General features: G+C 50.5%; 1 protein-coding gene across 3 annotated transcripts in view; it reads left to right on the top strand.

Annotated features, from left to right (window-relative positions):
* The window catches only part of CPNE5 (copine 5), a 103732-nt gene that overhangs the window by 14384 nt on the left and 63934 nt on the right, over positions 1 to 25414 (top strand). For all 3 annotated transcript variants that reach the window (XM_043907319.1, XM_043907317.1, XM_043907318.1), the window contains exons 2-3: positions 1353 to 1393; positions 3151 to 3197. In XM_043907319.1, the coding sequence (XP_043763254.1) occupies positions 1353 to 1393; positions 3151 to 3197 (88 nt within the window). The remainder of the gene's footprint in view (positions 1 to 1352; positions 1394 to 3150; positions 3198 to 25414) is intronic.

Below are 25414 nucleotides of genomic sequence, written 5' to 3'. Positions count from 1 at the left end.
ATGTGGACGGGGACTCTGAGGGTTGAGGAGGGAGGGAAGGCCGAGCATCGGCAACCTTCAAAGCTGGTACTCTCTGCTGTACAGATGAGGAAACCGGCCCAGAGAGGTGGAGTCACTTCCCAGCCGGAGACCAGGTTTCCGTCGGGCCATGTTGTTTCCTACACAAGGACAGCAGCAGGTCACTGTGCAGTGAGGGACGCGGACGTGCAGGCTTGCCCAATTGCCCCTGTTAGATGGGATCCTGCCTCCCAGGCACTGACCTTGCAGGACCCCCAGAGGACTGGGAGCTAATATTTGCCCAGTACTGAGCGCAGTGCCTGGGGCTCAGTGAGTGGGAGCTGTGATCGCACAGAGGCAGGGTGGGAGGGGGATCCACACCTGTCTCTCTGCCCCCAAACACTGTGTCCATCTTTTTTTTTTCATTTATTTTTATTAGTTGGAGGCTAATTACTTTACAATATTGTAGTGGCTTTTGCTATACATTGACATGAATCAGCCATGGATTTACATGTGTTCCCCATCCTGAATCCCCCTCCCGCCTCCCTCCCCATCCCATCCCTCTGGGTCATCCCATTGCACCAGCCCTGAGCACTTGTCTCATGCATCCAACCAGGACTGGCAATCTGTTTCACACTTGATAATATACATGTTTCAATGCTACATCATCTTTTTTTGTTGTTGGCCATGCCACGTTGCTGGCAGGAGCTTCGTTCCCCAACCAGGGACTGAACCCTGGCAATGAGAGCACCACGGAATTCCCTGTTGTGTCCACCATCTTACTGCATGACTTCAAGTCTGATTGTTAGGGCCATGTGTGCGCTCTGGCCTTGATCACCGAAGGACCCTGTTCAAATGAGTCTGCATCTCCTGGGAGGTGTCATTAATTAATCCTTAGGCACAGGGGAGATGATCGAGTCAACTGGCTCTAAGTAGAGCCCTGGGAGAATGGAACAGTGAATGGAGAAGTTTTGATGGCTTGATCTCGTTTTATTTTTTCAGAGACAGAAAAGTGGTAAAAGGAGAATTTCTAGAAGAGAATTTTTAGAACATTGGGCAAGTTGGGATTTGGCCCAAGAGCAAGGGGCTGTGCAAGCTAGGGTACCGGGGTCCACAGGAGTGCGTGGGGGTGGGGGTGAGAGGTAGGGAGCAGCAAGCACCCTAGGAAGGCTGAGCTGAGCAACCTCGTGGGCCCACTCAGCTCTAATGAGCCCTACTAAACCATGCAGGGGCGGCCTCCTGCTTCCTGTTTGCCTGAAGCCAAGCCCAAGGCTGCCTCTGGGTCTCAGTAACAGCCTGAATTCCCTGAGATCCCGAGGCTGTGCTAACTTCTGCTCTCTCTCCCCCTCTTTCAGGAACCTTTTGGACAAAGACATGTTCTCCAAGTCTGACCCACGTAAGTCCTGCTCTGACAGTAGTAACAGTAAAAACAATAACAACTGCATTATGTTTGGCTTATTTTGTCCTTTTCCATGATATTTTATTATAAGATAGTGAATATACTTCCCTGTGCCCTACAGTAAGATCTTGTTATTCATCTCTTTTATATATAGTAGTAATCCCAAACTCCTGATTTATCCCTCCCCTGACTTACCTTCCCCTTTGGTAACCATAAATTTGTTTTCTGTGTCTGTAAGTCTATTTCTGTTTTGTAAATAAATTCATGTGTATAATTTTTTAGATTCCATGTATAAATATTATCATATGATATATGTCTTTCTCGGTTTGGCTTGCTTCTCTCAGTAGGACCATCTCTGTGTTGCTGCAAACTTTCATTCTTTTTTATGGCTGAGTCATAGTCCATTGAATATATGTACCACATCTTCTGTACCCATTCCCCTGTCCATGGACATTTAGGTTGTATCCATGTCTTGGCTATTGTAAATAGTGCTATAGTACATGTACTGGGGTGCATGTATCTTTTCAAATTAGAGTTTTCTCCAGATATATTCCCAAGAATGGGATTGCAGGATCTTACATCAACTCTGTTTTTAGTTTTTTAAGAAACCTCCATACAGTTTTCCATGGCGGCTGCACCAATTTACATTCCTACCAACAGTGTGGGAAGGTTCCCTTTTCTCCACATCTTCTCCAGCACTTGGTACTTGTAGACTTCTTTGTGATGTCCATTCTGACTGGTGTGAGGTGACACCCTCACTGTAGTTTTGATTTGCATTTCTCCGATAATAAGCAATGTTGAGCATCTTTCCCATTGGCCATCTGTATGTCTTCCGTGGAGAAATGTCTATCTAGACCTTCTGCTCAGTTTTTGATTGGGTTGCTTGTTTGTTTTGTCATTGAGCTGCATGAGCTGCCTGTATATTTTGGAAATTAAGCCCTGTTGGGTCACACTGTTTGCAAGTATTTTCTCCCAGTCCATAGGTTGCCTTTTTGTTTTGTTTATGGCTTCCTTTGTGAACAATGGCATTAAGGCTACTACAGTGGCCGACTCGGGAGCCAGGACTGAGTGCTTACTGTGTATGAGGCACTGTTCCCATACATCAAGGCTGTCTGATGTTTCATCGACACCGTCTGCAGAAAGAGAACTGGTGGGGCGGGAGGGTGTGAAGCCTCAACACAACCAAGCGGGTGGGGAGGACTCAGGGTGTCTGGGGCCAGAAGGTCTCAGTCCCAGGGAAACCTGTGCATTTAAGAGCCCCAAATGTCTGTGGCCTAGGGGCATGAGCACTGGTTTTGGAGCCCAGGGTTCTAGCTCTAAGCAATGCCGCTCAAGTATATGACCTCAGACAGGTCATTGGCCTCCTCTGATCCTCAGTTTCCCCATCAGGAAAGTGGGGCTGATGGTAACAATAGGCCTCATGAGGCCGCCTTGAGCTCTAAAGGGACAGACAAGTCTCAGATGCTCCCTCCTGCCACATCTCTGCTGCTCAGTCCTCCTTCAGGCCCACCTGTCCACCTGCCTCACACTTCACACTTGCTCTGGCCTAGACTCAAGTGGCCCTGACCCTCCTCCCAGACCCCCATATTCTAGGCCCTCTACTCCAAGCTGACCTCGCCCCCAGCCAGACCCAACAAGGCTAACCAAGACGGAGTGTCCTGAGATGCTTGACCCCCCAGAGCCCTCCCCGCCTGGGGCGCACATCTTCCTCTTGGCCTGGAGCGTTAACCCTCTTTTCTCTCCTCTCCTCACAGTATGCGTCATGTATACTCAAGGGATGGAGAACAAGCAGTGGCGGGAGGTAGGTACAGCCCCTCTCCCACCCTGGAAACGCCAGCCTGTCCCTGATGGTCTGTCTGTCTGTTCATCTAACTCTGGAGTCCTCCCACCTGATGACTGATTACCAACTCCAGCGTCTCAGCTCCCGAGGATAGTAAGGCATGCAGAGTCTTATCCCTGCTGATGCAAGCAGAGACTGAAGGGGGTGAGAAAGTTCCTGTCCTCAGGGAGCCCCGGTCTGAGCAGGGAGACAAGGAGTCCTGGCCCACCAGGGTCGTGGCCTGAGGCGTGGGTACGGTATCTAGCACCATGTGGCTGCCACAATGGCTTTCCTGTGGTTTTTGACTAATGTGATTGAGCGTGGCTTTAGTTAGGTGACTCCCCTCTGCTTTGAATCAACTCCCAACTCCTTAGTCTGGCTTCCAAGCTCTGCCATAACCCAGGATGACCACGTTTCCAGCCTTGTTTCAATTACATTGTCCCACCAGAGTCCATATGTCTTCTGTCCCTGGTGACAGGGGATCTAAGGAGAGGGCAGACTTGAAGGACTTACTGTCAAGAGTCACAGAGACTTTTAGTGGGTGGGGGCTAGATACCTTTAGTCTATTCCTCACCCAAAAGCCAGAGGAATCCTATTAAAACCCAAGACAAACCCTGTCCCTCTTCCAGTTGGAGCCCTCCAGCAGCTCTTGCAAAATCGCAGTCTCTGTGGTGGCCCACCAAGCCCCATGGAGTCTGACTTCCTTGAGTTGTCTGACCCATCCCCTGCTGCCCATCCCCTCCATCACTCCACTCCAGCCCCGCCTGCCTCCTCCTGCCTCAGGGTCTTTGCACTTGCTGTTCCCTCTCTCGGGATGCTCTTTTCCCAAATGTTCATGTGGCCCCTTCACAATTCCCTTAAATCTTGACTCAGACATCACCCCATCAAGGCCTTCCCTTGTCTACCCACTCTAACATTTCAACCTCTCTAGCACATATGCCCTTTCCTGCTTAATTTTGCCTCCCTGCCACTCTCCTCCCCGCCCAACACCCCACAGCATGTGTGATCTCAGTTCCCCGAACAGGGATCAAACCCACACCTCCTGCATTGGAAGCTCAGGGTCTTAACTTCTGGACCCCCAGAGAAGTCCTGCCTCCCTATCACTTTTCACTCTAAACCATAAAATCAGTGAAAGTAAAAGTGAAGTTACTCAGTTGTGTCCAACTCTTTGTGACCTCATCACGGACTGCAGCCTACCAGGCTCCTCTGTCCATGGGATTTTCCAGGCAAGAATACTGGAGTGGGCTGCCATTTCCTTCTCCAGGAGATCTTCCCGACCCAGGGATCGAACCCGGGTCTCCCGCATTGTAGGCAGACGCTTTACCATCTGAGCCACCTCTAGTAGGTGTTAACAAATGGTTATTGGATGAGTGACTGGATTAGGAAAAAGAGGCGGGTAACAGAGGCCAGCAAGGATGTGGCAGCTTTTGTCCCATTCCTAACTCTGCTTCCTTCTTCCCTCGCACCTTCCATGCCAGCTGGTTTTCAAGTGCAGAGAATAAAAGGAGGGATGGGGTCAAGAGAAGGGTCCTGGTAGCCCCTGGCTCCTGTCTGAACAAAGAAGGGGCAGACCTCCTTACTCTTGGAGAAGAGGATCTGGCCAAACAAAGATGATGTGAAAGTCTGGGAGGTGAAGAATGTTGTTTTCTGCCATGGTTGAGGAGGTGGGGGTGAATTTATCTGGAGGTAGTTTTCCGTGGTCTTTGTATTGTGCGCTCTGAGCTCGCTCCTGCTGATCAGAACAGGATCCAGGATGGCGTGAGAGGGAGTTTGACCTTGGCAGCCCCACCTGTGCCCTTCACGCGACAGGGAGGGAGGAGGCCCGGAGCTCTGAATAGACTTGGCTTGGGGTCTCCACTGAGAGAGGCAGGCGCTCTATCTAACGGGATAGAGGCAGCTTCAAAGAGCAGAGGGACACAGGTCTGGCCCCCGGGGCCTGCCGAGAGGGGAGGAAGGGAATGGTGCACGAGAAGAAAAAGTCAAAAAGCCAAGAGCCTGCAGGGGTAGGGATCCCCGGTGACTTGGTGAGAATGAGGGACCGCCAGGCCCGTAAAGCTTCAGTAATTCAGACTCTTAGTCATGAACCTTTGGTAGAAGTCCTGAACTCTGGAGGAAGTCATGAACCGCTTCCTCGTTGGTGGACTGGCCAGAACATCACCTGTCCTCCTCCCTGCTCCTCCTTCCTTCAGATTTGGCAGAAGCAAGTGGCTGAAGCAGGTAAATTTTATCCATAAAATGTATGGGCAATATTTCCCCAGGAACTGGGCTATTGTTGACTTTTTTGCCCTCTCCAAGACTCTAAACCAGTTAAAGTCTAAAGCAGATTGCAGGGGAAATGTTTAGCCTAAATGAACTCATTACTTTTGAGGCATTTTGGCAGAGCTTCACAGAGAGCAGGAGTGTCCTAACATCTCGGTGATTCATTCAAGAAAGTCCGGAAGGGCCTCTTCAGAAGGGCGCTGCTCCGTGAACCCTTAATTACACTCTGTAATGAGGCTTGTCTCATTTGGGTCAGGGTCCCCAGTTGTCCACGTTGCATCTTTTTTTTATTTTTGGCCATGCTTGGGGCATGCAGGATAGTAATTCCCCAGCCAGGGACTGAACCCATGCACTGGAAGCATGGAGTCTTAACCATTGGACCGACAGGATTGAACCGATAGGGAAGTGCCCACATTGCATCTTGTTATCACACACACCACAGGGTGAAACAGAGGAAAGGAGACAGGCCTTGGAGTCAGATACACCTGTGCATTCACTCCTGGCTCCAGCCCTTTCTGGAACAAATTTCTTAGCCTCTGTGTTTCCACACATGGAGATATTATGGAGATAACACCAAGCTCACAGGCCTGTGATGAGGGAAGGGCAAAGTGGATATAACGTGCCTGCTCTGTAGTCTTCATTCGGTAAATATTATTCTACAGCATCGGCCAGATTGTTGGGCCTTACTGGTCCATCTTCAGTCAATATTTACAATAGGAAGCATCCATGAGGTGCTGAGGGAAAGAGGGAGACAGGCCAAAAGAAGAGTTTCACCGAAAACACAGATGGAACAGGGAGTTTTCAGCCTGGAAGGGGAGATCCCCGTGCGTGAATAATGCGGAAGGAGGATGTGATGCGAGGTATTGATGAGAACAGAACGGGAGCTCAGAGGAGAGAACGTTACAGCCAGGCTGTCATTCGGGTTTTTGATGGAATTGGAACCTGAACACGTCACCTGTCTAAGGGGTGCTTGACGGGGAGCAGAGGAGACTGTGGGTTGGAAGGAACTTTGGGACTCAGCGGGTTCACCCTCCTCGTCCTGTAGCGGACGGGGACTGGCCTCGGCTGTTGGAATCGGGGTGCTCCACCCCAGCGCAGCGGGAGCGTCCACTTGGGGGAGCTGAGTCAAGCTGGGTTTCAGTGAAGCCGGGAGACATGGTGCTTGCAAGGGCCCAACAACAAAGATGGAGGTGAAAGCACAGGCTTGGAGGGGACAGGAGTAAGCAGGCCAGTCTAGGTGTTGGGTAGTTGAGACATATGATAAAAGGCTATTTATAAAGGAGTGTGCGGGGCTCAAGGAAACCAAGGAGGGCTGGTGAATCCCAGAGGCTGGCAACAGTGGGACCTCTCCAGACCTGAGGCGGTAAGGGGAGGGTGGGGGTGGTTCCTGGAACCCCAGGGGAGCTTCTCTGCAGGGGCAGGGCCCTCAGTGGAGGTGCGAGGTCAGCCCGGCCACCCTTGCTCTCCCCACCTTCTGCCCTCCTGCCTTCACCTCCCTTTGGTGGAACCTCCTGGGAGACTTGGGGCTGCTGATCCAGTCCAGATAGGTTGGCCTCCCAGGCACAGAGCAGGGTGGGGAAGGGCTGGAAGTGCATCCAGAGGAACAGACAGACTGTCCGGACAGACAGCGAGCGAAGAGGGTGTTGGGGGTAAGATACAGGAAGAGACAGCTGAAGGGAGCTCATGACCCTCAGGCTGAGGACTGCTGTGCTCATAGGGTCAGAATGTCAGAGAGGAGGCTGATCCTGTTTATAAGATCCACCAGGCCCATGTCCAGCCTTCAGGGGCGATGGTGGCAGAGCTCTGTTGCATGGGCTACCCTGGGACACAGGCTTCAAGCCACTTCTAGAGAAGGGACGTTTCCCTCAAACACATCAAAGGCCCTACTGCTTTGCCTGATTCTTTGTGTGACCTGCAGAGGAAAATATCGGGAATAGAGAGGTTAAAGAATAATCCAGACCCACCTCTATGGAACGGCCCCTGCTATGGAAGACTGCTTTCCCTGGTAAACACAAACCCATTCCCATGGCTCCACATTTCAGTGCAAAATGTCCCTGCGTGAGCTTGGATCTTGGCCGAGAGATACTCGTCCCATGGCTGGAGGGTGTCAAGTGCGGGCACAGCAGTTTCTCCAGGCAGGGTCCAGACCTCCCTGTTTGCATAAGGCTGCAGAAGGATGAAAGCTGCTCTCACAGCCCCTGGCTGTTGAGTTCCAGCTGATTTTAACTGTTTGGGTCATTTTAATGCCTTCTGAGAAAGCTCCATCTTCCCAGCACCTAAATCTGTCACTGCACTTTATGAAAATTGACTCAAGATGTAATTTTAGCCCAGGAAATTGAGCACTATTTACATCAAGGCTTGCTGGGGCCTTCTGCATGTCCCAGGAGGGGCAGGATGGCCAGGCAGGAGGAGTCCCAGAAACGCTCTCAGGAAGAGGGGGCTGTGCGCAGGTCCGCATTTGAAAAGTGTAGGGGTGATCCCTGCCCCTCCCTTGCCAGGTGGCTGCCCAGGTTGGGGCCCCTGGGAAAGGAGGAGATGGGTATCATGGAATCTGAGGGTGTCCCCCGATGACTGACCCGCACCACCTGCAGGGCATGCGGCCCCAGCCACCACACCCACGCAGCCCTGCCTCAGCGCTCAGTCTATTTTTGAGCAACCTCAGCCTGTGAAACATCTTAACGCCAGCTGGGAATGACAGTTCATCTCTGAATGTTCAGGATGATCTACTTCAGAGAATCTTGACATGAGCCTCCACATAACTTTGACTCAACCTGCTGTGTGCTGGGGGATGGATGCTGGGGACACAGAAAGGGAACCAGACACTGTCTACGGCCAGAGCTCCCTTTCAATTCAGGGAGGTAACAAAAGCCACAATAACAGGCGTAGTAGCGCTAATAGCAAACACGTAGCTAACAGAGAGGGACCCTGGCACTGATCTAAGCATTTACCGTAGTAACTCATTTAATCCCCACCACAACCCCATGATAGAGGTAGCTGCAGCATCATTGTTATTATTATTATTGGCCCCATTTAACAGAGGAGGAAACTGAAGCACAGAGAGATTAATGTGAAAGGAGTTTCTGAACATGACGTCAGAACTATAATAGAATTATATATAAAGGGCAAAATTCCACTCGTTCCTAATTCCATACTCGTTGTGCAAAATACGTTGGTTTTCCTCTTCCACGTGTTCTTTCAGTGTTTGAGAACAGCTCACAGGGCCCTGTTGGTCAGCTCTGGGGCAGACTTAGAATGTGACCCTTTCTCTCAAAGTTGTTCTTTATGTCTCTTGTCCCTTTGCCAATCTGGGCACACTTTCTGGAACACATGTCTGTTTGTCAGTGTTCTTTCCAAAGTGTGTGTCCTGCCCTGTTCCCTTCTCCAGCTCAGAGCACCGTGGGTGGGCTCTCTCCTCACCGGGTCTTGGACTAGACGATCATGCATTCTGTGGGTCTGTGTCCAAGGTTTACATGTCTGTCGACATTGTCTAGAATTCCACTGGCCTCTTTGACAGATGTCTTTGACTTATTTCATATTGAGTTTTGGGGCTCCTGTATCTTTCTCACATGGGCTGCTATCCGAACAGAATTCCTCTAGCTCAGATTTGGCAAATGTGTTTTTGAATCTAGATGTGAGGTTTTACAGTTATCTCTGTTATGTGTCATTTGGCAGATCCAATCTGTTGTTATGGTCTTTGACGATCACGTTGAATTATGGTTGTGCGTTCAGCATCTTGGTTCTGCCTTCTGGTCGTGCATCAGCTGCAGTCATTTGCCCATGTAAGTGACAGGGGTTGAGTGAAACGGAGTGCTGTGCCCCTCTGCTCGAGACCATTTCCCAGATTGATCTGGTCCCTGATCTGGTCATGATCAGGACATCATGAATAACAGTCAAATGGCTTGTCAGATGACACCCTGAACTTGATGTCCAAAACCCTACATTCCCACCCCAACTCTGAGATTTGCTATGTGACCTGGGTGAGGTATTTGTCTTCTCTGTGTCTCATCTTACTCATGTGTAGAATGGGATTAGGAGATCTTCTTGGGAGGACTAAGATAATGTTTGTGAAAATGGTAGAATATAATTGCCCAGCTTGGGCACCTGGCCCTTCATAGTGGGAACGGCCATACTTGGAGACCATGGGAAACAAACCATCGTGCCCCCCAGCACCTAGAACTCACGAGTGACAGCCAACATTCTGTAATATGCAAGCTTCCTGGGAAACTCAAGTCCCCACCTCAGAGGCTGTGGGACCTCACTGGCTCCAAGGAATGAGGGTTTCCTGGGGGAGGGGGCTTCCCAACCCTGCAAGTGAGGGTCCCTCATCAGGAGGGGCTCTTTGAGGGAAGGCCAGACACCGGAATATCATCCCTGTGTTACGTGCAGAGCACTGCAGCGTGGCGTACCAGCCACCAGGATGGGGACCGCTGGTGGCATAGGAGCTCGGCTCCCAGCCTCGAGGGTGCCTTTGTCCCCTGCTGGTGTTTAGCCGGGGTGTCTTTTCAGCCTGCCCCTGAAACCCTGCCCCTCTGTATGCCTCATCTCCCCTTCCAGACCCTAATCATCCTCCCCGGCTCTGGCCCCAAAGGTCACCCCCAGGTTCATCCCCAAAATCTCCTTTTTTTCTCCTCCTGAACAGAATAGGCTTTCTCCTGGCCTCCAAAGGCTCTCTGAATCACAACTCAGGAATTCACCCATTTCCCAAGTTCCTGAGACAAGACATCAACCTCTTAGCCTGGGGTTAGAGCCTCTTCCACTTGGACTCCCCTAAAAATGGCCATGAGATAGGAGCTACCATGGATTCAGCCCTTGCTGTGTGCTCTGCTGGCTCATCCCTAACACTGCAGCCACCGAGAGGAGATGTGATTGGCCCAGATCACAGAGAGGAACTGAGGCGGGGCAAGGGGAAGCAACATGTGCACCGCCATGCACTTCATCGGTGTTGGGCTGGGACTCAGTCTGTTATGAAGCCGCCTAACTTTGGTTGGCTGTCCACAGCTGCCGGGCCTTTGGGGGAGATACCTGTCCCCATTGTCAGGGCTGGGTTAGGTACATCTCTGTTTCTGCTCAGCCTTGACGCTGGGCCTATGTAACCATGAAATCAGGACCCAGGCTGATTCTCCACGTGCACCGTGTGTTAGATTGAACCGTGCATGCATGCTAAGTCACTTCAGTCACGTCCAACTCTCTGCTACACTATGGTCTGTAGCCCGCTCCTCTGTCCAAGGAATTTCCCAAGTAAGAATACTGGAGTTGGTTGCCACGTCCTCCTCCAGGGGATCTTCCTGATCCAGGGATCCAACCTGTGACTCTTAATGTCTCCTGCATTGGCAGGTGAGTTCTTTTACCACTAGTGCCACCTGGGAAGCCCAGATTGAATCATTGAATCATAGATTTGCAATTTGAAAATATTGGCAGTTTCACATGGTCTGACAGTTAAGGTTAGGCTCTAACCTAATATTAGAACACACCTAGTCACACACCAGTCCTTACAAGCTCAGAGAAGTCCCAGGGCCTGCATCTAACCTGAGAGGCTTCTCGAGGCAGGCCGAGGGGATGCTCTAGGGTTGGTGATGATCAGGCCATGGCAGCCTCCGTCTGTGGGAGAACCTGGGGTATCCCAGGCCCACTCCCAAGGCATGAGGTCACACTGGTCTCTGCCGAGTTTTGCTCCCTGCTCGTTCAAGCACTTAAATGCTTGTACAGGCCTTCTAACCATCCAATTGTCTCTCTACACCTTCCCGTTGGCTGTGAAAAATCATTGCTAACACTCCTCTGTAAATATGGCTCTCCAGTGTCCAGGAGATAGTGTATTAAAGGTGAGACCTCCTAATAAGGGTCTTTCCAATGTAACTCTCACTTGCAGGATAGATGAAACTCATTAAAAAATAATTTAAAATCATGTGATATAGACAATAGAAAAAACCCTATGCTGTTTGACTGCAAGCTTTTCCCTCCTACCTCGGGGCCTGGTACACACTTTCTTAGGGAAGAAACTGTCCTTTCCTCTGACCCTCTCTCTGAAGCCAGCATTCAGAGCCCCCAGTCTGGTGTACTGCCCACTGTCACTCTGTTCCTCCAGAGGTAATTTTCCACCATGCCCTTGCCTTTATCCAACTCTGATCCACCTTCAGCTCTCTCTGAGCTCCCTAGACACCCTTATCCTAGCAGCCAAGATTGCTCCCTGATAACTGATGATTTAAGCTACTCAAAGAATCAATCGAGATGTACAGAAAGTCTGTGTAACAACAGGCCTCCTTTACTGGGTGCCTGCCGTGTACCCCGCATCTCAGACTCATCATCTCTAATCCTTGTAACAACTTTGCAGGCAGGTACAGAGTATGCGCAGACCATGTACTGGGGGTGGGGTCCTGGGCAGTTCTAGGAGCCAGACAAACCTGGGTTTGTTTCAGGACCCTGATGCTTAGAGCTCTGTGGACTGAACCAGACACTAATCCTCTCTGAACTTCAGATTGCTGCTGCTGCTAAGTCACGTCAGTCGTGTCCAACCCTGTGCGACCCCATAGATGGCAGCCCACCAGGCTCCCGTCCCTGGGATTCTCCAGGCAAGAACACTAGAGTGGCTTGCAATTTCCTTCTCCAGTGCATGAAAGTGAAAAGTGAAAGTGAAGTCGCTCAGCCGTGTCCCACTCTTTGAGACCCCATGGACTGTAGCCTACCATGCTTCTCCATCCATGGGATTTCCCAAGCAAGAGTACTGGAGTGGGTTGCCATTGCCTTCTCCGAACCTCAGATTACTCACATGTAAAAGGGCAACTAGCAATACTCACCTGCTCGATTGTCTAAGGATTTGAGATAACACAGGGTAAGTTGGGGGCTTCTTTGGTAGCTCAGCTGATAAAGAATCCACCTGCAATGCAGGAGACCCCAGTTTGATTCCTGGGTCGGGAAGGTCCCCTGAAGAAGGGATAGGCTACCCCCTCCAGTATTCTTGCCTGGAGAATCCCCGTGGACAGAGGAGCCTGGCGGGCTGCAGTCCATGGGGTCACAAAGAGTCAGACATAGCTGACTAAGCCCCACACAGTACAGCAGAGGGTAAGTGGAGAAGCCAAGTGGGCACCTGGTAAAAGATAGCTCTTGATCATAGATCACTGATGGGCTCTGGGTGCCGGGCAATGTACCAGGCAGTTTATATACGTTCTCTGAGGTGATCCTTTCTAAAGAGAGCAGTGTGGAAGCCAAGAGAAGGGAAGTCACTCACATAAGATACTATGGTAACCTCCAGGGTGCAGAGGGTAGCAGGGAGGTCCCTGCTCTCAGAGGCCTTAGAGGAAGCTCTGTCCCTGGTGTGCCGGATGATTGCAGGGGAAAGGACAGAAGCAGGAAGACAGTTTGCAGTGTTGTGGAACTCCTGGAATGAGAGGGGGTGGAGAACTGACATGTCCACAAAAAGATTGAAAAGCCTCCTTTTATTGATCTTGATGAGGGCGTTGGATCAGATCCTCTCGAGGCCCCAGGTTTCAGACTACAACTAGTCCAAGAGTCTCCCAAGGAGTTTAGACAGGAATTCTCAGCACTTCACAGCAGGGAGAGACCCAGGGGGGCTTCCAGGGAGAGAGGACACCATACCTGGGACTCAAAGGATGGTGGGAGAAAGAAAGGGCATTCCAGGAATGGGGTCTGACAAAAGCAAAGCCTGGGGCTGTGAATTGCCTGCATGCATTGACATGATGGCTGTGACTCAGTCTGACTGAGGCCCAGGGTGTGCTGGAAAGAGGTTAGCAATCAGCTCAAGAGGAAAGGAGCTTGGGACGGAAGGGTGGCGCCTGCTGGGAGTCCTCTTGGGAGTCTGTGGTCTTAAATGTAATCACAGTTTCCAAAGTGAGCAGTCAGGGAACAGGCATTTATGGAGCACCTCCTATATCCCACACACTAGTCCAGGCACGTAGTGGAGGGCAAGACAGGCAGAGTCCCTGCACTGGAGAGGATTAGAATGGTCAGCAAAGAAATTGATTTCAGATACTGATTGATAAGTGCTGTGAAAAAGGTAAGACAGTGTAATGAGATAGAGAGTGACTGGAAGAAGGAAGCTGCTTTAGTTAGAGGGGTGTCAGGCAAGGCCCTGCTGAGTTGAGCATTGAGTGGTACCATGCCTAAGTCTGGGGGTGGGAGGTTCCAGACAGAGGGAACAACACGTGCAGAGGCCCTAAGGTGGGAACAGTCTCTCTCTACTCAAAGGACAAAAGAAAGCCGGTACCGTTTGAGTGGCGTGAACAATAAAGGCAATGGGCCATATGGTCACAGAGCTTGAATGGGCAGCTTCTGTAGGGCTTTGTAGGCCATGTAGGAGTTCGGACACTGCTCTTAGTGCAGTGGGAAGCTATTTGAGGGTTTTGAGCAGGAGAGTGATGTTGCCTGGTTTGTGTTTCAGAAGGACAGCTGTGTCCCTGGTGTGCAGGATGATTGCAGGGGAAAGGACAGAAGCAGGAAGACGGTTTGCAGTGTTGTGGAACTGCTGGGATGAGAGGGGGTGGGCACCAGCAGCAGGGATTAGGTTGATTCATGGCCAAGAGTTTAAAAGTGAAATGAAATGACGCTCCACCCACTAGGCTGTGAGCCCAGTTTGGGATCCCTGCTGACCAACACAGGACCTGGCCCTCATCCTAAAATGTAGACCTTTATCAAAAGATGGAAAGTGACAATGGACCATTATTATTGCTAAAGCCCAGAGCAAGAGACAAGCCTTTCAAGGAGATGGACTACCAGGCCAGCATGGGGTTGGTTTTCCAGACTCTCCCCTTTTTGCAGTCTGCCTCTGCAAAGAAAGATTGCTCTTGGGAACTTCCCTGGTTGGTCCAGTGGTTAGGACTCCACACTCCCAATACAGGGGGCCTGGGTTCCATCCCTGGTCAGGGAACTAGATCCCACCTGCCACAGCTGAGACCCGGTGCAGCCAAATAAGTAAATAAATAAAGGTCACTCCTGAGCCGTGGGATCCTTGGGCAGTCTTTGGTGGTTTTTGTTCTTGAATTTCCAGCTGAATTTTGAGGGCCTTGACCCCCTGCCATCAGGAGCAGGCAGTCCAGGACCTAGGCCTTGCATCCGGGAGGGACCAGGTGGATCCACAGATACCTGCTCTCAGTCTTAGGTGCCTGCTCCCAGTCTTAGGCTTTAGAACCTGCTTTATTACCGTGTCCCTTGAAATCCTGACTTTTCCACTTCTCCTAACCTCTCTGAGCCTTAGTTTTTTTCATCAGCAAAATGGGACTCTGGGACCCCGATGCCTGCTCATTTGGCTGTGATGGGACGAAATGACAGAATCACTCAGCTCAGTGCCTTGTTGTGCTCAATGCTTTAGTTTTTGAATGAATCCATTTTATTTTTGACTGCACTGGATCTTCGTGTTGTGTGGGGGCTTTCTCTGGTTGCAGAGAACAGGGGCTACTCTTCATTGCAGTGCTCGGGCTTCTCATTGCAGTGGCTTCTTTTGTTGCAGAGCACCTCCTCTAGGCGTCTGGGCTTCAGTAGTGCGGCGCACGGGCTTAGTTGCTCCGTGGCTTGTGGGATCTTCCCAAACCCGTGATTGAACCCGTGTCCTCTGCATTGGCAGGTGGATTCTTATCCACTGTACCACCAGGGAAGTCCCATGCTCAACACTTTAAGTATGATGATGATGATGATGAACCACAGTCAGGCTAAGCTGTGGGGTGGCTCTGTCCCCGGTCCTGCTGATCCTCAACAGGAGGATGACTGACATTCCTACTGCCTTGTGCAGTCCCCACATCACCACACCCCGTTATCCCCCGTGGCCCTCACCACATCCCTGATGAGGAAGCCGAGGCATGCAGGGGGCCCCTGCTTCGCCCAGAGACTGCTAGAAATTGGCAGCGCTGGGGCGTGCTCTGGTCTTCTGAGCCCGAGGCCCTGCTCCTCTCATCTGCCCAGGCCACCAACTTTCAAAACGGGCTTTTCTAGCTCTAGGCTTTGATGCGGCGCCTCCGGGGCCGACTATGAAATTTGTGAGTGGCTCCTGCTGCCCCTTCCCCCGTTCAGCCAGAGGTGTTTGTTAGTTCTGTGTTACACATTAGACAGGAGCCTAAGCTTCCATTTAGAGAAAGGAGTCAGCCTTTCTAGTAAACCCCGAGGATCTAGGCCAGGTCCCTTGGTAGCTGAGAAATCTATTTACTCTTTGGCGTTAGCGTCCAGGCACACTTTACAGCGCTGCAGCTGAGCTGCTGAGAGCGTGGGCTCTGAAGTCAAGGTAACCGGGTCCAAATCGAGGCCACCACCTTCCCAGCGGGGGCTCTTAGGCCACTGCTTAGGCTTATAAGCCTGCTGTGGGGATTAAAGGAGTTGATTCATATAAAGTGCCTAGCACGTAGAAAATGCTCAATACTGGCTCTTCCTATAAGAAGCCGTAAGTGAGACACCACTGATGATATCATTTCACTGACGGCGGATCAGGAAAGAACCACTGCTGCAGTCATTGCAGGGGTCTTGATGTCATTTGATAGGAACCATAGACATTTTGGGGTGTGCTAAGAAACAGGTGTTGTTATGGCAGGCTTTCTCAGGCTCCCCCACTCCCCCCAAAGTGCTATAGCCAGACCCAAGACCCAGCAGCGGCCCAGGAGGACCCGGAGGACAAGCCAGCAGAGGGTGTTTCACCAGCAGCTTGGCAGCCAGGCTTATTGGTGAAAGGGCCATTCCGCCAGGAGCTGGGACAACTTAACAGATTATCTGGAACAATGACTAATTAGGAACTAAGCTTTTTGGCAGGATGTCTTTTATTATAAAGTTTGGTAAAATTTCACAGGCCACTGCCGGTGTCTGGGGCCAGAACGGGGAACCTTCTTCGTTCAGGCCTGATCACCAGGAAGGCCGTTGGAGCCCCAGGTCCCCTGTCTCTGCCCTTGACCTTTCTCACCTAGAGGCCTTGCCAAAGCAGGAAGTGGCCTGGGAGGCCATAGAAGTCACGGTTGGCTCTGGGTGACTTTAGGTAAGACTCTTGCTCTCTCTGGGCCTGGTTCTCCTCACTCTCCGAGGTGGAGGTGGCCACAGAATCTTGGGCCCCTCCCATGAGAGAACCTGAGAGAAATTTCCAGGCCCGAGATGGTGGCAGACCTGGCTGGGGGCCAGGTTCTGTGTGCCCCATCCCTCAGCCCGTGCCCTCCTTCCTGATGCCCAGACCTCCGGCCATTCTCCCCAGCCCTGGGTGCCCACCCAGTCCCGTGTTTGCAGTGCCAAGCAGGTTCCCTTGGCCCATTTCTGTTTGAATCAGATGGCTTTCTGGCCTCTAATTTTAATCCCGGTGAACATGATTCATGAGGGTCCAGGGGTTGGGCCCTGCAGTGAAACTTTTAGAATCCCCCATTAAGGAGACATCAGTCATGTGTGAGAATTATAGGGGGACTCCAGCTGGTGGGTGGGCAGCTTGGTGGTAGAGAGCGGTCTGTCAGCTCCCACCTCCCTCTGTCCTGGCCAGCATAGCCACTGGGGGCCTCACAGCTGAGGGGAGGTCTCCGAAGCTTCATCCAGCTGTAATTTGTTAAAAGGCAAGAGCTGTGTAAATTCGGGGTCATTAGGTTGTTCGGGCTTGCAGACCCACCCACTCATTCCTGAGGCAAGGGCTGGTGGTGAGTGAACACTGCAGGACCCAGTGCCTCGGTCACCCCTGGGGGCCCTGGCCCTCTCTTCCGACCTCCTGGAGCTCAATTTCTTCATCTGTAAAATGGGGATGATAATAAAGTCACCTCCCTGGGGGTCGGTGGGGGTGTGAAATGAGATCGTGGATGTCTGGAAGTCTTTTGAAGATGAGAAGCCATGATGAAAAGATTTGATGGAAGGAAGAGACCTGAGGTGGGGGGTGGACAGGGGGTGTCCACAGGCTTCCGGGACACAAGGGCACTGCTCAGAGCCAGAGCTCCACCTGGCCTGGGCTCCTGTCACCGCCCTTTTCCTAATCAGCTGTGTGACCTCCATCAGAGCACCCCATGCCCCCTCCCCTGCCTCTCTTCTCGTTGGTGGAGAGGATTTGGCTCCTTCTGGCCCTAAAATCTTCAGTTCTAAGTCAACTTGTTGTGCATGCCATGTGCTCAGTCTTGCCTGATTCTTTGCAACCCCATGGACTGTAGCCTACCAGGCTCCTCTGTCCATGGAATTTTCCAGGCAAGAATACTGGAGTAGGTTGCCATTTTCTCTTCCAGGGGACCTTCCCCACCCAGGGATCAAACCTGCGTCTCCTGCATTGCAGGCAGATTCTTCACCTGCTAAGCCATCGGTTCAAGCTGTTAATCAGTGAATGTTTACAGAAATCACAGGAAGGACCAGGACTATGGTGTGTGTGTGTGTGTGTGTGTGTGTGTGTGTGTGTGTGTGAGTGTAGGGGTTAGAGGTAGGGTTGGAGTTGAGCAGAGGAATAGCTCGGGGGCATTCACCTGTACTACTCAGCCCCACAAGAAGAGTTAACCAGATGGAAGGGACAGTAAGCACTGAAGATGTTCAGAGGTTGAGTGCATACTAAGTCGCTTCAGTCGTGTTCAACTCTTTGTGACTCTAGACTGTAGCCCACCAGGCTCCTCTGTCCATGGGGTTATCCAGGCAAGGATATTGGAGTGGGTTGCCATGCCCTCCTCCAGGAGATCTTCCCGACCCGGGGATTGAACCTGCATCTCTTATATCTCCTGCGTTGGCAGGCAGGTTCTTTACCACTAGCGCCACCTGGGAAGCCAGTTCAGTGGTTGGGCTGGAGCAAAGACTGGATAGGACATAGTCCTAGCCTTATTCACAGGCTATTAACCTCTTATTGGTGAGTGACTGGACCAACTCCTAATTGACTAGGAGCCAGACTGACTGGGTTTGAATCCTCTTCCTTCCAGACATTTACTGTGTGACCTTGGGCAAGTCTCTCAGTCTCTATGAACCTTATCTTATGTGTAAAATGAAGGTGATAATAGTACTGCCTCATACAGTTATTATGAACATTCATTACAGGCGGATCCTTTACCCCTGAGCCACCGAGGAAGCCCAGTATTATGAACATTAGATGAGTTAATATGTGGAAAACACTTAGCACCTGGCACCTGGTAGGGCTTGGTGACAATTGATATCAGTATTGAAACCAACTGGGCAGCAGGTACTCCAGGCAGCCTTTCATGCACATTTCCTTCTAGCCTTGCCCTGGAGAAGGAAGGAGGCTCTGTTTTATCGATGGGGAAGTGTGCTCTCTGAGGGGTTACCCAGGTGGTCTCACATAGATAATAAGTAACAGAACCCTGGCCAGTGTGGGGGTCCTGGGCTACTGGCTTGGCTACCCCTCTACACGCCCTGGCTGTAGTCTCCAGAGCCCGCTCCCCCGCCGCCACCCAACCAGGGTCATCTGCATGGAGCTGACTGACAAATTGGGAGACATCCTTGAGCTGCTTCGGAGAAGGCAATGGCACCCCACTCCAGTACTCTTGCCTGGAAAATCCCATGGACGGAGGAGCCTGTTAGGCTCCATGGAGTCGCTAAGAGTCAGACAAGGCTGAGCGACTTCACTTTCACTTTTCACTTTCATGCATTGGAGAAGGGAATGGCAACCCACTCCAGTGTTCTTGCCTGGAGAATCCCAGGGACGGGGGAGCCTGGTGGGCTACTGTCTATGGGGTCGCACAGAGTCGGACACGACTGAAGCGACTTAGCAGCAGCAGCAGCAGCCTGAGCTGCTTACTGTCACTGCCCCAACAGAGACTTGTGAGGGAGAAGAAAGGGACCAGGTTTTAGAAATCTGGAAGCAACAGAGAGAGCCTCTCCCCAGGCTGGCTTATTTCTGCATCTCTAGTGTCTGAGCTGGGGATGAGCGGGCCAAGGACACCCCTCTCTCCCTCCACACCCACTAGCAGCGTCCTTGCCCAAGCCTCCTGCCTTCCCTTTTCTATCAGTGAGCAGAGTGGATTTTCTTTTCTTTTCTTTTTTTTTTTTAATATTTCTTTATTTTTGGCAGTCTTGGGTCTTAGCTGCAGCCAGAAGCTTCACTCTGGTTATTGGTCCTGCAACTTGCAGGATCTTAGTTCCTGACCAGGGATCAGACCCGAATCCCCTGCATTCCAGATTATTTACCACAGGACCACCAGGGAAGTTCCCAGACTGAATTTTCTTCTCTAGGCCTGGGTGGCTAAGCAAATTTTACACATCCTACTGCCTTTTTTTCTTATCGAGGCCTGGGGGGCATTGCTAGGTGTTGAGGGGAGCCCATTGGAAGGGCAGAGGCTGGATCTCAATGGAGCAGCTGGTTTGTAAGCGCAAAGGGCCAGCACCGCATTTTCCCCTCAGCCTCACCCTGTATGTAGATGTTTGGAGAGAAACCACATAGAACTGGGGCCTCCAGGGGACTCAAGCACAGAGGACCCCTTTAGATGGAGGACTGAAACCTCAGGTGTGGAGGGTGAGTAGGAAGTGTTAGTGGTTAGGGCCAGGAGCGTCTCAGAGACAGGGCTGAGTTCAGAGACTTGGGAGACATACCTGGGTGACTTGGCCACCAGGGTTTGGGATTTATAAAGAACCAGAGCGTGGACTCATACATTTACAGAGGAAGTTTTATGCCTCGGGCTCTCTTCTAAGTATGTCGTTGTTGTTCAGTCGCCCCGTTGTGTCTGACTCTTTGTGACCCCATGGACTGCAGCACGCCAGGCCTCTCTGTCCCTCACCATCTCCCCAAATTTGCCCAACTTCGTGTCCATTGCATCAGTGATGCCATCCAGCCATCTCATCCTCTGACGCCCTCTTCTCCTCCTGAAGTATATTACATACACTAAATCATTTAATAATGCTCCAACAACCCTATAATGTATGGATAAATGGTCATTTCCATTTTATGGAAGAGGAAATTGAGGCTCAGAGAGGTGAAGCTGTTGCAGGAGGTGGGACCCCTTTCAGGGCCTGAGAGTGGGCTTTTTTCTAACACTCAGAAATGAATTGTTCCAGAAAACACATGTGCTGACAAAGCAAAAGACTTTATTGGGAAGGGGCGCAACAGGTTAAGGGAACCCAGGAGAACTACTCTGCCACGGGTTCACAGTCTTAGGTTTTATGGAAAGTGAAAGTGAAAGTCGCTCAGTTGTGTCCAACTCTTTGTGACCCCTTGGACTGTACAGTCCGTGGAATTCTCCAGGCCAGAACACTGGAGTGGGTAGCCGTTCCCTTCTCCAGGGGATCTTCCTAACCCAGGGATCGAACCCAGGTCTCACACACTGCAGGCGGATTCTTTACCAGCTGAGCCCCCAGGGAAACCCAGGTTCTATGGCGATGGGATTAATTTCTGGGTTCTCTGACCAATCATCTTGCCGGGCCCATGTTTGGTCTGACTCAGGGTCCTTCCTGGTGATGCGCACATCTCTCAGCCAATATTCTGGGAGGATCCCAGCACAAAGGATTCTGGGAGGTTGGTAGGACATATTATAGGCTGGCATCTCCTCACTCTTTTTGGCCCCTCCCAAATTTTCCTGATTAGTTTTTCAGCTGCAGCTCCCTGTTCCTTATCAGGACCTCCTGTTGTGAGGCAGCTCATGCAAGTGGTTATCATTGTGCCTGACCAATGTGATCAGTTTTGGTCAATGGTTCCCTAACAAAGGAATTTGACCAAGTCACACAACCAGTGAGTAGCTGAGCCAGGATTTGAACCCAGGAAGTCTGGCCTCAGACTGCTTTATTAACTACTTTATTGTCTTCTGTGGGAAACCCTAAGATCTGTCTTCAAAGCTTGAATCAGTGGTTTTTAAAGCTTTCTGAAGACATGCTTCCCTTTGAGAAATTGATGAAAACCATGGGTTCTCTCCCCAGAAAATGAGGACATGTACAGACATTTGCATTTAATTTCAGGGCATCACAGCCCCCTCAGAGCTGGTTCTAATCTGGCAGTTGCCCTTCCCTGCTGGGCTTTCAGGCACCTGTGTGGATGGGGCCAGGATGTCTACTTTCTTCAAAGTAAAGGCTGTGATGGGAGCTTTGGTCCCTGAGAGTCCCCACGGAGTCTCACAGGTGGGATGGCATCCCATCTGGGATGGGCTGTGCTGGGATCCTGCATCCCAGAGAGCTGTCACAGACCTTGGGTATCTAGGCTGCATGGCAGGAATCACAGACTTTACTGGTGATGTTAATGTTAACGGTGTCTGAGAAGAATGGGGTGAAGGTGGGGACTGTTCTTGGTTTATGGTCCGTTAAAGTTGGAAATTGTATGAGTGTGTGAATGTGTTTGTGAGAGAGAAAATTTGTCACTCAGGGGCCCAGCAGGAAGGAGAATTCTAGTCAACTGGTTTAACTGAAGATATTTAATGGATTTCTTTCAAAGGTGTGGGTGAGGTTGAGGACACCCACAAGGGACGGTGCAGCACTCCGGGCCTGGCAAAGACAGGGAGCTGTTCCCACCCAGGCTTGAAGGGGCAGTGGGAGGAGACAGTGTTACTGTTAGGGGAAGCACACTGATTGAAACCGCCCACCCTGGCCAGGCACCGTGGTAACCATTTGCATGAGCTGTTTTAGGACAGGAGGTCCTGGTAAGGAACAGGGAACTAATAAGCTTCCACCAACCGGAAGAGTTCGGGAAAGGTCAAAAGGGGACACCACCTGTCTGATCACCTCCCAGAATCCTTCTCTCTGCATCCATCTTGGCTGAACAAGGCGTACACCACCAGGAAGGACTCTGAGTCAGAATGATTGGCTAAGGACAACCCAGAAACTAATCCCATCACCATAAAACCCGAGACTGCAAGCCAGTTCTGCAGAGCTGTTCTCCTGGGTCCCCTTACCCTCCTGCTCTCCACCCGGGTGCCCTTCCCAATAAAATCTCTTGCGTTGTCAGCTCATGTGTCTCCTCGGACAATTCATTTCCGAGCGTTAGACAAGAGCCCAGTTTGGGCCCCTGGAAGGGGTCCTCCTCCCTGCAACACCAGGACAGCATGGTGGTGCAGCTCCCCACCCGCCCCCAAAAATCTCCACTTCTCTGTGTCGCACAACCCTTGAGAACCACTTAATTTAGTCCTCAGAGAAGTTCCAAGTCTGCCTCCCCCCTTTGAGGGTCTCACTGGAATTTATGATATGTAATTAATGCTGCTTAATTGATTTTCTTGAGGCTTAGTCATAGGGGTTTTAGGACCCCTTGGGAGCATCTTTGGTAACATGTCAGGAGCTTTTCCCACTGGGTTTGGTTGCCAGGGACAAGAAGTAAGCTTTTCAGAGGGTGAATACCCTGAATTTCCAGGCTTATTTCTCATTTGTGCTTTTTCTTTCTTCCCTCTGGGAAGCTGTCCTTGTCGGTGGGGTCAAAGTCCCCTCATCACCCAACCATTCAGCCTCTTCCCCAGTTTCACACCCCAGCCTGCTCAGTCCTGCACTTGCCACCTACCCAACAATTCTCTAGGGTATTAGAGAATCACTTGTTAAAACAAAGATTTCGAGCTTCCCTGCAGCTTTGTTAGTCAGAGAATTCCTGTGGCCCCCAGTGTTTGGTGGTCTGTTCCCCAGACTATAAGCAATGTCAGGCCCCCTCCCATCCTTAGAGACCAGGTATGGACAAAGGGCTTCAGAATGGGCTTCAGAGGCACAGATCCTTCCTGGGAGCTAGAAGAAGGATGTTCTGGGAGCTGGCTGACTTGGCTGCGGATTCTGGGTGGTGAGGGGTTAACCTACTCACCCACCCCTCCCCCCCCATCCCCCCTCCCCAGCAGAGCCAGATCTCCTGCCTCTGCCTGCTTCCTTCCCACTGCTAGTTCCCTAGTACTTCATCTTTCCAAGTCCCTTAGGCTTGAAAGTGCTCTAATTCTATGTAGAATGAAATATAGCCAAATTGATTTTTTTTTAAACTATCAGTTCATCTGTATTCTGACCATCATGAATAGGAGTGTAAATTGGGTCTGACAGGGACCCAGAGGTTCCTTGGATTTTTTAAATCCAAGTTTTCACATTTTTTTCTTTGTTAGTAACCCAAGTAATGAAGGCTATAAAACATGTTTAGTAAGTGTCTGGGTTGAAGATTCCATACTCGATTTGTGACATGCATATGTTAATTACTCCCGGTCCTGGTAATTCATCACTGCCCAGCCAGGCTCGCTTGCCCCCTTTCCTGCTCTAGGAGATACTAGGTGCCCTTGGAGTCCTCCTCCCTGTCCTGTTTCCAGGGGAACTCCATTTTCTTCTCTGGCAGAGATCAATCTCTAGGGAATTCCCCTCTATTGAAGCCTCGAGTGCCGTTTTAAAAGCAGCGCTGTCATCTTCCCTAATGGGTGTTTTCCTTGGAGTCTCTGCCAGGAGTGGAAGGAGGAGGCAGGCTGCACAAAGGCATACTTGCTCTTTCTGGGCTGGGATTTTTATATAAAATCCTGCTGGAGAGTTTTTTTTTTTTTTAATGTGTTTGAGAGAGGAAGGCAGTATATTGAGGAGGAGGTAGGTCCCTTTCTTTTTTTTTTTTTTTTTTTTTATTCTTTCATTAGGTCCCTTTCTTAAAAGAGGATTCTCTGGAACCTGGGTGTTTTCCTGGAATAGTCTACATTCTAGAAAGCTATTAGGAGAAATTTTGTTTGCATCTGAAGACAAGAGGTATTAAAAATTAGCAAAGGCAGGAGAGGAAAATTCAGGAACTCTTTTGGAACCAGGTTATACATTATAAGATTGTTATGGAATTTGATGGGTGGGGCAGGAACCCAGTCTTAATTCAACTCAATGTCCTCCCCAGGGACTTGCACACAGGGAGACTTCTTTAAATGCTTATGAAGTAAACCTCATATTTACTTGGCTTTCATAATGCTTGAGGACTCTTGGCAGTTAGATGAAGGAAAAAACATAAGGAGCTTTGGAGCTAGACATAACTTAGATTTAGACCCAGCTCTGCCTAGCTCTGTGACCTTGGGCAAGTTACTTTACCTCTGATTTTCAGTTTGCTCACTTGCAAAATCCCTGGAGAAGGAAATGGCAGCCCACTCCCATGTTCTTGCCTGGAGAATCCCACGGACAGAGGAGACTGGTGGGCTATAGTCCATTGGGGTCACAAAGAGTCGGACATGACTGAGTGACTGAGCACACACTTGCAAAATGGGTAACAACTCACGGAGTTTTTGTGAGAATTGAAAGAGATGAGTTCAGTCACTCAGTCATGTCCGACTCTGCGAGCAAATGCGCTACAGCATGCCAGACTTCCCTGTTTTTCACCATCTCCGGGAGTTTGCTCAAACTCACGTCCATCGAGTCGGTGATGCCATCCAACCATCTCATCCTCTGTCGTCCCCTTTTCCTCCTGCCTTCAATCTTTCCCAGCATCAGGGTCTTTTCAAATGAGTCAGTTCTTCACATCAGGTGGCCAAAGTTTTGGAGTTTCAGCTTCAGCATCTGTTCTTCCAATGAATATTCAGAACTGATTTCCTTTAGGATTGACTGGTTTGATCTCCTTGCAGTCCAAGGGACTCTCAAGAGTCTTCTCCAACACCACAGTTCAAAAGCATCAATTCTTCGGTGCTCAGCTTTCTTTATAGTCCAACTCTCACATCCATACATGACTACTGGAAAAACCATAGCTTTGACTAGGCGGACCTTTGTTGGCAGAGTAGTGTCTCTGCTGTTTTATATGCTGTCTAGGTTGGTCATAGCTTTTCTTCCAAGGAGCAAGCGTCTTTTAATTTCATGGCTGCAGTTACCATCTGCAGAGATTTTGGAGCCCCCCAAAATAAAGTCTGTCACTGTTTCCATTGTTTCCCCATCTATTTGCCATGAAGTGATGGGACCAGATGCCATGATCTTAGTTTTCTGAATGTTGAGTTTTAAGCCAGCTTTTTCACTCTCCTCTTTCACTTTCATCAAGAGGCTTATTAGTTCTTCTTCGCTTCCTTCCATAAGGGTGGTGTCATCTGCATGTCTCAGGTTATTGATATTTCTCCTTGCAGTCTTGATTCAGCTTGTGCTTCATCCAGCCCAGCATTTCACATGATGTACTCTGCATAGAAGTTAAATAAGCA

The sequence above is a fragment of the Cervus elaphus genome, chromosome 7 (assembly GCF_910594005.1).
Source record: "Cervus elaphus chromosome 7, mCerEla1.1, whole genome shotgun sequence".
NCBI classification, from domain to species: Eukaryota; Metazoa; Chordata; class Mammalia; order Artiodactyla; family Cervidae; genus Cervus; species Cervus elaphus.
Note: the sequence above shows the minus strand (reverse complement) of the source record. Positions and strands in the feature narration are given on the sequence as shown.